Source organism: Rhagoletis zephyria, unplaced genomic scaffold (genome assembly GCF_001687245.7).
Source record: "Rhagoletis zephyria isolate East Lansing unplaced genomic scaffold, Rhagoletis_zephyria_1.1 Rzeph_scaffold_00980, whole genome shotgun sequence".
Classification (NCBI taxonomy): Eukaryota; Metazoa; Arthropoda; class Insecta; order Diptera; family Tephritidae; genus Rhagoletis; species Rhagoletis zephyria.
Genome location: NW_016158064.1, coordinates 13,382 through 24,718, shown reverse-complemented (window position 1 = coordinate 24,718; position 11,337 = coordinate 13,382). Strand labels below are relative to the sequence as shown.

Below are 11,337 nucleotides of genomic sequence, written 5' to 3'. Positions count from 1 at the left end.
AAAAAAAAAAAAAATAAAAAAAAATCAACGCCGGTTTTAACGGCAGTTGTTAAATTAAAAAAGAAAAAAAGACAAAAGTCCGGTGGCAAAAAAAAAAATTAAAATTAACGGGAATTTGCACGTGCGTATTGCTGGTTAAACTAAAATTCAATGGACTAAAAACTGTAAACCCAAAAATGTTTTAAAAATTCAGAGAAAAAAGTTCGAAATTTTGGCGTTAATTTGTTAAATTCTTCTAAATGTGGTATATGCATAGCTTTAATCCTTGATTTTTATGATTTTCGTTAAAGCGCAAACAATATTCTTTTACAAAAATAAAATTATAAAATTTCTGCTGAAAAACATTGTGAATATTATAAAAAAAAATCACCCAGCAATTTTTTGAATCACTGTATTTGTCTATAATAACTGCAGTTGTAGTTTTTTCAAATGATGAAGTTTCGTTGTTGCCTTTAGTTTCATCATTTTTGCTTTTAGTTGAAGGAAACCGGGAAGATGTCATTAATATGACCTCAAATACATTTTCATTGGTTAAAGAAAAATTACTTACTAAAATTTTTTTGTTGAACTAACTAAACAAAGAACACAGCTATAGTTTTTATGAAAATAACTAAAAAAGTTTTTGGTAGATTTTTTCCAGATGTCGTAGATTTTTTTTTAAATATATGGTATGTATTTATTTTCGTCAGTGGCAACCCTGCTCTTAGTCCTGATCATAATCATTCCAGCACGTTTGATATATCAGATCCGCTTTTCAGCATTAAGAAAGCGATACTCTCCTCTCTCAATAAGTGAATTATTGACATAAATACATAAAATCAGCTGATGAATTTAGTTCTGTAGCTGAACAGTTTTAGATCTCGACACTTAACAAACTCCTGCCTATCGTGACTCGGCGCAAAAATTTAAAATATTGGTTCCGTACGTCATGCGGACTGCGCCCCTCGTGCGGATGGGCGGGAATGGAGGGTAAAAACCGTTGGGATATTGTTATTATTACTATAACGCTTTTTTTGTGCGGGAAGTTAAACCTACTGGTGTTATTGAAGTTCAAAGTAGAGAAATGTAGGTATTCTGCCCTGGTTCCAAAACTCATTCTCACACTTCCTGAATCGCAAAATGAAGAGTGTACCCATTTTTCAGTGTATGTACACATGAACCAACGACTACAGATCACGTAATCCGCCATCGTTGTATTTGTAATCGATTTTCAGAAAAAAGTTTTCGTAGCGTTTTTGATGTTTTTTGGTTCTGTTTACATCGTCTTCTACCTCTTCGTAGTGATATTTTAGCGATTTTATGTGTTTTCTGCAGCGGTATTAATTAGAAATTTTGATTTATTACAAATTTATGATATAATATGAAGCGCTTTGTGATTGGAACAAGTTTGTGTGTCTGTTTGATTTGCCAAGAGGCTTAAATTTGCGTGAAAAGTGGGTGCACATTTGTGGTCAGAACGTTGGCATTGAAAAATCGGCCGGTGCCGATAATATGCGATTGTAAAACACTCTCAATCATTAAAACCATATTTTATGAACTTTTTTTGCTAATTGTCATCAAGTTTCACTTTTTATATTTTATAATAAATACCAATCTAATCGCACTCAATAACCGCGCCTTTTTCGTTTTCTTTGTTTGTTTTCATTTTTAGGCAGATGCCAAAAACGCTCACAAATTTACTTTTTTCATTCTTTTCCGATTGCGTGATCTTGTTAGTTGGTTCATGGTATGTACACTTGAAAACTCACAGTTACAGAATCCAGCCCCTGATCTGTCAAAGTTTGGGTTTTTTTTCGTGATTCTGACTAATAATGTACTTCTTCAAATCGTTATATCTTGAGTTCTGCTCATCGTAGAGACTTATGGCCGGTTGTTCAATCTCTGATAAGCACAAATCGGAGGTGGAAGCTCCGGTTAAATACAACAGCTGCTTTATCGATCACATGTTATATTCATGATGTCGAAACCGTCGATAATGATGTTTAACCGGCAAGTAGTGATAACCAGACATTGAACAACCGGCCCTTAGGGCCGTTTACTCAATATGTGGTTACCACTAATCTCCGTTTAAACATCATTATCGACGTGTTCGGCTCCATGCATATAACATGGAGTCGGTAACGTCGATAACGATGTTTTACCGGAGATTAGTGTTAACCAGACATTGAGTAACTGGCTCTTAATCTTAACAAAAATGGCAATAATATATATACGTTATATTTCGTGCTTTTTCTGAAAGTGTCGTATTAAAAAAACGGGATAAGTTAGTCCAAGAGCATGCAGCCGTACTAATCTTGAAAGGTAAATAAATGCTCTGTGTACAATTTTAGCGCATAATTTCAAAAATGCCAAATCTTGAGTTGTGACTCTTTTGAAGACGGTGTGCGATATGATGAAGAATTTTAGACAATGGCGTAAATTAAGGTAAACACATGGTATGCCAAAAAAAAAGAGAAAATTGTGCACATTTCTATAGAAGTATTTTTGCAACGTCGTAATATGGCAAAATTTAACATATCGTCGTTTAAAGTACAAAGCAGCGTATCAACAAAATGTAAAACCTTGTATCAAGATAATGCAAAACCGCGTATGTGAGGTTGCATAAACTATTTTTATATACCAGAGCGCCCTTGTGCACAAGGGTGTGTTAACTTAGTTCGCATAATGGTTGTTTTGTATTTTTTTAACCAGCTTCACTAAAATTTAATAGGCTGTAAAACTGCATTCCAAAATTTTTCTCAAAAAATTCTAATTAAAACTTTGAAATTTTGATTGGACTTCGCCGAATTTTCCAAATTTTTTTACAAAATTTTTAATTTGGACTTACATGGTTTTTGTTAGATAACATATTTTTATCCAAGCAGCAGCATGTTCGAGGAATGCAGTCTCAATTGAGCCTTGAAAAGGGTTTGAAGGGTGCCTTTCTAGCAATCTTTTCTGAAAACCAGGCGAAAATCAGGCCCTATCCAATGGAATGATCGCCTCCAGGGACGTCAAGGAGCGCTTTGACACCCCCTAATTGGCTAGAGAATGCTCATCGTCTATGCTTGTGGGACCGGAGCCGTTTTGTGGATTCAGTTCGTTCTCCACGAGACTCATAATCGAAGCATGGGTAATCTTAGAACGTAGTAAGTACTGCGGAGAGGCGGAGGCCTCATACAGATTACACTTTTTGGTTATCTTTTTGCTGGGAAAGATAGAAATCTTTTGAATAGAGCAAACATGAAGTTTCTTATTGGCTAATTAACCGGTCATAATCACCGCGCTGTCCTATGCACCAGATACGGATTGCAGTGCCTATTTGTCTTGAAGAGGAGGAGATGCCGGAGCATATTATGTGTGACTGTCCGGTATTGGCTAGACTAAGACTGGACCGTCAGGGTTGTGACCTATCATAGGGATAAACAAGATTTTCTATGTCCCTTGTTTCCGTTGCACCTATTAAATTTACATTTACATACATATGTCTGTTAGGGTGCATCACTCTCCATACAAAAAGCGAACGGTGAGCTTTCCCATTGGAATTAAAAAATATATTAAATTCAAAGACTACCGCCAAAATATTTCGGAAAAATAATAAGATTTATATGAGCTGGACCAATTGGAAAATACGTCGAAAATCTAGTTTTTTTATAAATAAAATCAAGTGGAGAAAATAGTTTTTTTTCAAAAAATTACTTGAGATGCTTACAAGGGCTGCATAATCAAGATAATGAGATTTTTGGTGGTATTTTCAAATCCGTTCAGCTTACGTAAATGTAATAAATTGTTTACCAATGCTAATTTTTTTGGTGCGACACCCTAATGTATATGTATCTTTATTTAAATCTTAATCGAAAATTTTAAAATAATATATATGTACATTTGTAAGATTTTACTTAAATGAAATTATTAATTTTGAATTTTCTTACTACATAAAATACATACATACATTCTGCTATATTAACAAGGAACAAATAATCGAATAATCTAAGTCTCAAATAAATATTTTCGCAATATTCTATTTTCTAATACTTCATTTTAGATTTGTTTCTGGATTTTTAACAGTTGCGCATGAGAATCTTTTTCAATCCCTGGTATTACAGCAAACGAAAATCATATTCCATGTTAGCATGCCCACGACGTAAAGCATAGCGGCTAAACCGACGCTAGCCTAGAACATAGAATATAAGCAATTTTCTAGAAATTTTTCCGATCGAAAAGTCCCCATACCTGAAAGGAAAAATGCACGACAACCCAATGAGCCAAAGCGCCCCACACAAACATTAGTAGACCATTAGTGAAATGCACTGGAGAGCGTATGGCAGTCCATTGGGCGCGTGGCATGCTGCGCTGAAATACGACATCCTGCAGAAAAAGCGTTACCGACTGTCCAAAACCGAGCAGCACAGAAGAAACGCTAAGTTGAAGTTTGGATGTAGAGAAGCTGATGACTGAAATATTGGCGTAAATTATGTAATCCACCACTCGTTTGATTGATAACAGAATTTGAATTTGTTTGCTATACTTACGAATCAGCGCCAACGCCTTGCATACGCTGCCCAATGTGTGCCACTCGATTTTTCGCTTATACAGGCTGCTACCGAAGCGTGGCGTCATCAGCGAGAAGCACATCCACGGAAATGCCAGCAATGAGAAGAGAAATGGTATCTCGGCATTTTTGATTGCATGGTGACTGACCGCCAGCCCTGGTAGTACCGTTAGACACATTACATACGAAAAAATATCCGCCGACATGAGTAGAGTTGTCGAATAAAGCCTCGGCACTAACAATGCGCGCTGCAATGGCAACAAAGTCTTCTCCTTCAAACTCTTCCAAATGTGCGTGGTGACATTGCGTGACAAACGTTGGAATTTGTGCTGTCATCAAATAAATATGTACATATACACATTAGTATCTAAGATCATTTCACCCCACTTAATATTACCAAAATTACCAAATTTCCAGCTTCTGTAACATCAGCTGCCGCACCAGCATTTGCCGCTTCATCCAGCTGTTGTAAGCCATTCGAAGAAGCATTTGGATGTATTTTCTGCGACGCTGCCACGCTCGAGTGACTCTTACCAATCGTTGCTGAGCTGCCGCGCATCATTGACACGGTCTCATCCTCTTCGGGTATAATCTCCATAATCTCTACACCATTCGGATTTACAAAGGTCACATACGCTTCGTCGGCCGCCAGCATGTAATTGCTACGCGCTTCTGCCGCTGCTGCGGCAAAAAGTGCAGCCGTCGCAGGTCCGGGATGTTGTTCTCGTAATGTACTTTTCCATGGGCGTGGCAACTGCACCTCAATGCCATCGATTTGATCTGCAATGCTGGGTGGGAAGGCGCCCAACTGGTGATGTAGTGGCGGAAATGCGCTCTCCGCTGTGATCATCGAAATACGTTTGGTTATGGAACCTTCGCGATGACGCGTAATGATCAAACTAATGGGTATAAGGTTCACTAATAGAGCGGACATGAGAACTATGGACTGTGCTGTGCCGTACAGTGTACGTAGGCTTGTGAAGACGAACGAGAGGAAGAGCTGACAGAACGCTTCACCGCAGAGATGTATCGTTTTGCGAACAAACTTATCCTCGCGCGGACGTACCGCCTCCAAAATGACGTGGGTCTTCCAAATGAAGAGACTAGAACCGATTCCTTTAAGAAGAGAATTAAAGGTTACATTTATCTTTGGAATTACGTTTCCGAAGATAGTATTCTATATATATGCATATGTTTATACCACAATTGTCCGTAATAAGTCTTAGTATGGTGTCCTAAACTCATGAAATCAACCACGCGTATAAACCCGAAATGAATACAAAGAGGCCCCGAATTGTGTATAAGTAAACTCGATCTTGAACCTATCTCCCTTTCCTTTTAATCACTTTCTTGGGGGATGACCACTCAACACCATTAAGACTTAAAAAAGCTGGCGCATGGATTTAGCGAAGGTCAAGCATTCGAGAACAATCCGATACCTATGAGTAACGACGATTGTGTAATTTCAATCCAGTTCGATTGGATATACAAAGTTGTAATACCAATACCACCGGAGGGAGTTTTCCTGCACTTTTACGTTGACGACTGTTCGATATTGGCGTCCAGAAGTAAATAGCTGCCTCTCCGAACTTAGTCGCATGGAGCCTAATCCTCTCCCCGACGAAATCAACGGTGGTACTTTTCACCACCTGAATGAAGCAGATCAGGTTTCAACTATGCGTTCACGTCGCTGACAAACCAATTTCGACGGTGAACAACTCCAAATTCTCAAACATACGGAGCGGTAACAAGGTTCTCACGTCGCTTGCCAGTAGAACATGGTGCGAATACAAAGATACATTGTTGGCGCCTGTTTGGTCGCTGGAGACTTCTCCGACGCAGTGAACGAAGCCGCAGACTTGTCAAAATGCCGCAGGCCTATACAAAAGAACCATTAGACCCGACGACGTATAGACGAGCTATCAATGGAATTCATAGAGAGTCTGTCTACACTTCCTGCCACTTTCGACCTATCAAAGGCGTGAATGTAGCTGCCTAGTGGGACGGTCTGGACACCGTAGCCGTCTCAACAGCCATTCAACCAGATTCGACCCCACGCACCCAATGAGAGTCCAGTATGTGGAAATAACCCTAAGATACCAACCACCTATTCACATTCGCACTTAGTTAACACCATAACGTCGAAACTATACGTTTACTGGGCCTACCGTCAGCTGACACCGATTGATGGACAAATCCACCTAGGCGGGGCATAGTAGTGCCGCTACAACAATATAGGTCTGATATAGTTATATACAGTCAAAGTTGGAGGCTGAGTTTTCTCATCTGAATTGAGGTTGGAGCCAGCCTTTTGTCTCTCCAACCACCGCACTGTATATTAAACAGAACTGTTGGCCATTCAGGGGACTCAAAGAACTAAACAGAGAAAACAAATCGACAAAGGACTATGAGTAAGACCAAAGCTTTTAGGGCTGCTCAGCTATTAGAGAAGTTGAGGACTTGTTAGCTTACTTTAAGCAATAGGGCTATAGATGGACTAACATATAAGAATTCAATGTTTTGAAGTGTCTGCGCACTGAGATGTTGAAGTTAATTGCAAAGCTGACGAATCGGCAGAGACATGAACGACCGCACACATCACATAATGTATTTTGGAACGAATTTCCGTCATCCCGTGTCAAATTTCGTGTGCAGTCAAATCGGATTCGGCTTTGTTCCATCTTCAGGGTCATTGTTTTCGTTCTCAACAACAACCAAAAAGAAAACCACACACATCTTTCCAGGAGAGGGCAGGGTAGGTGTACCACTTGTATGTTATGGTAAGCAAGAGTTCGCACTACTCTAAGAATCCAATGCACGAAGGAACAATCTTTTGTTATGTGAAGCCTGCTGTAGACGCTCCTCGGTGGTTTTATGTTTAAACAGGAAATAAATGTTCTTCTTACAGGCCACCGCCAAATTGGAATACACGTCAGAAAATTAGAGATGATCGCACCGAAACATTGTTGAATTTGAAAAGAGTTAAACACGTTTTATACCATTACCCGGTTTTAAGTAGAAGAAGACAACGCTTTGTAAAGTTTACAGCACTAACCCAGTGATTTGTAGACTAGTGAGAAAGACGGTACGATATTACAACAAGTCTCTAGTGACCTACGTGTAGAAGGAATGCATTCCCCAGCTATTTAAACCTATCGTAAACTGTCCTTAGAATGTAATGTGTATTTGCTGATACACTTCCTGAAAGTCTTCAAATCGTATTAACGCACGCGTGACGATGTTCTTAAACTCTTACCCGCAAAGAATCCATAGAATACTATAGCCACTGCTTGTGTTGTTGTAGAAATAATGACCCAAGCCGATGAGAAGAATATGCCGCTAATCATAAGCGACAAACAAGTGATCAGCGTAGCGCAAAGAAAGAAGCGACGATATTCGGTGGTCTCACGTTCACGTCCCCGATATTCGGTGTCCAGATGTTCTAAAATGGAGCGGCAAACCTGGCCAGTAGCCTGATAAACAATGGCGGGCCAAATGCGCAAAACCAAGTCCTTATCCGATTCGACGACATTGCCGTAGAGGTAGGCAGGAGTGGCGAGGAAGGCCTGAAAGTGAATACAAAAATGAGAAAACCATTAGAGAGGAGAGTAGGAGGGAGAGGAGGGAGTAAAAATGTTGATGTACTGTTAATGTTGATGGGATGCTTACTTCTAGCAGGCAGTGTATATAAGCAAGTAAGTGTGCATGTCTGCGAGTTAGTTTGTTATTTCGATATTTCAACTTTATAGTTAATTATTGTATTTAAATAATTGTAAGTAGGTACTTAATAATTACAAATTTACTTTAAATTAAATATGTTTATATGTACATGTATAGCAAACCCACATAACAGATACTTCTGTTGAATGTGTTTGTTGATCACACGCCTGCGCTGTACGCCCGCTGTCGCCACAGCAGTCGCTGAGGTCCACTTGCCGCGCGCCGTTATACTCATTGCTGCCACAATGTGGGATACATTCAATTGAGCGCGTGGACTTGCACCCACCACAACAACAACAAAAATAAAAAATAAAAATAAACAAGATTAACAAATGTATTTATGCACGTATGTGCATATGTATTTAAGTTGTGCGTTGCGGAAATTAACTTGTAATTTTGTAGCTGTGACGCGATGCGCGACAAAAGGAATTTATTTTATATATACTTTTTTCTGCTTTTCTTTTGCTTGTTCTTATACTTTTTATGCGCTTTGTGAGTTATCTGCAATTCGTATTGTTGTTATTATTGTTGTTGTTGTTATTATTATTGTTGTGCAATATTCGCTTGTATTCATATAGTGCATACGTATACCCGAGTGACTTGTCTGTCCAGGAGGTGCTACTTAACGTTGACTTCGTGTGGGTGGGTGTGTGTGAGTGTAAGCACAGCAGCAGCATCAGCGGCAACGGCAGCAGCTCAAATCGTAAACATTGTCCAACAGCGCAAATTTTCGTGCACCCGCACACACATACATTCACATTTAACTTAGCTGATGAAAGATGGATGCTCTTATCGCTAGATAATATCCACGGGAGATTAGCATTGCGAGATATCGCTTTTCACTATTCTTTATTTGTTAAAGCTGCTATATGTATTTCGGTAGGAATCCCGTAAAAGATAGACTTCTCAAAAGTGGAAATTAAGGAGGAAAAAAGTGCTTAATCACTTTCTCCGCGCGCGTGCACTTATTTTAGTTAATCACTTTAATTAGTCGAGTAGAATTTACGTACATAAATTAAAATTATAATTCTCCAACAACAACATACTATAAGTGAATAAATACACATACATATGTATGTATGTATGTAAATATGTACGTTCTCTTGTATGCTTATAGTATCTACATATATGTATGTATGTATTTATCACGTTGTCAAATCGCTGTGCCGCCGGCAAAACAAGTGCTTCACTTCTTGCTTCTTATCCACACTACTGCAGCTGATCGTGTCACTTATCGTACTGAAAGTACAAAATGCGTTCACTCAACGCCAGTCTGCTCCACAATTATCTTCATAATCATCAAGCGTTTTTGCCGCTCCCCACTCGCGCATCACGCACATACATATGTACACATGTACATATGTACATATGTAAGTATCCCCACCGGCACCAGCGTCACTATGTATATATGTACCGTAGTCAGTCACCGTCACCAGTAACGCAGCAGGCACTGGCGGCTGGCCGCCCCCCATAATTGAGAAGCCCTTTGCGTTGGCAACGTCTATGGCGGCGTGTGTGTTCTGTTGATGATTGCTGCCGCAAAGGGTCTACTGGAGATTATCTTAAGATCGCGTACGCTTTCCCATGAGCAGGGTGGAGCGGTTATAAGGCAGTCAGTTTTGTTCATGTTTTTTTGTTTATTTTTGTTCTTCCAACAATAAGCTATTGTTGCTGTATGTAGAATTTACGCAACATGCTTGTCGTACGCACAGATGTATGCTACAGTTTTTGTTCAGTGACGTTAGAATGAGAATTTGTTGAAACAATTGATAAGAAGAATGTTCAATCATGTCAATCAAATTGCGATAAAACGTATTAACAGAGTTGAAATCAGCTCAAGGTAGATAAGCTAAGGTATTACATGCATGTACTATGTATGTACATTAGGGTGGAACGGACACAAAAAAGTTTTCCTTTCGAAATTCGAATAGGTACCTAGCGTGTGATCATTGCCTATGAACGTCAATAGAAAACCCAAAATTTTTGAAGTGAAACTACTTCAGCGGCGGTTGGTTGGTTGGGAGTAAATTGGCAAATTCAACGGAAATCGCACACGGAAATGGTGCAACGGAAATGGTTGGGGCTGGATTAGGTGCTTCTTGTGTGTATCCATATGATATTAATTATACAAAAATTTGCTTATGGAAGGTTAAAGAATGAGAGCTAGATAAAGACCAATACAAGAATGAAAGTAGAGTTGAGTACGTAAATAGATAAAGAAAAGGATAAAGGCAAAGGTAAAAATAAAAACAAAAACAAAGATGCGTAAAGATAAAGGCAAAAATTAAGACCAAGGTAAATTTAAACACTTTACTTATACATATATGTACATATGTATATAAGGGCAAAGGTGAAGAAGAATATGTAGCTGAAGAAAATGATAAACATAAAAGTAAAGACAAAGAGGAGGATGAGGATACCGATAAAAGTAAAGATGAAGATAGGGGAAGAAAGATTAAAATTAAGGTAATTAAATAGGAAAGGATATAGAGAGAGACACAGAGACTCAATCTGTGAACTATTTTGGGATTTTAGAGATTTTCGCGATTCTAGTGACTTATCGATAAAATAATCGATATTTTATCGGTTTTGTTATCGATTTGTTATCTATTTTGTAATCGATATTTTAACTATTTTTTAAGCGATATTTTTGTCGACATTTTTATCGATTTAGTTATCGATATTTATCGATTTTGTTATCGTTATTTTATCGGTTTTAATATCGATATTTATCGATTTTGTTATCAATTTTTTTATAGATTTTATTCGATATTCATCGTTTTTGTTATCGATATTTATCGATTTTGTTACGGATATTTATCAATTTTGTTATCGATATTTATCGATTTTGTAATGGATATTTTTATCAATATTTTTATCGATTTTGTTATGGACATTTTTATCGATATGTTTATCGATTTTGTTAACGATAATTTAATAGATTTTGTTATCGATAATTTTATCGATTTTGTTATCGATTTTATCGATTTTGTTATCGATATTTATAAATTTTGTTATCGATATTTATCGATTTTGTTATCAATATTTATCGATTTTTTTATCGATATTCATTGATTTTGTTATCG

At 38.0% G+C, this 11,337-nt stretch overlaps 1 protein-coding gene across 2 annotated transcripts; it reads right to left on the bottom strand.

The window, feature by feature from the left end:
- Nucleotides 1-4,029: 4,029 nt before the first annotated feature.
- Nucleotides 4,030-9,475, bottom strand: LOC108362294 (uncharacterized). Of its 2 annotated transcripts, none has more exons than XM_017615224.1 (6): nucleotides 9,262-9,475; nucleotides 7,788-8,097; nucleotides 4,938-5,647; nucleotides 4,512-4,860; nucleotides 4,213-4,433; nucleotides 4,030-4,153 (listed from the first exon to the last, which is right to left on the bottom strand). In XM_017615224.1, the coding sequence occupies exons 1-6, from the start codon at nucleotides 9,316-9,318 to the stop codon at nucleotides 4,067-4,069; spliced, it is 1,734 nt and encodes a 577-aa protein (XP_017470713.1). In that variant the 5' UTR covers nucleotides 9,319-9,475; the 3' UTR covers nucleotides 4,030-4,066. The 2 variants fall into 2 exon arrangements, with proteins under 2 accessions (XP_017470713.1, XP_017470712.1); XM_017615223.1 differs by lacking the exon at nucleotides 9,262-9,475 and adding an exon at nucleotides 8,361-8,497.
- Between the last annotated feature and the right edge of the window lie 1,862 nt (nucleotides 9,476-11,337).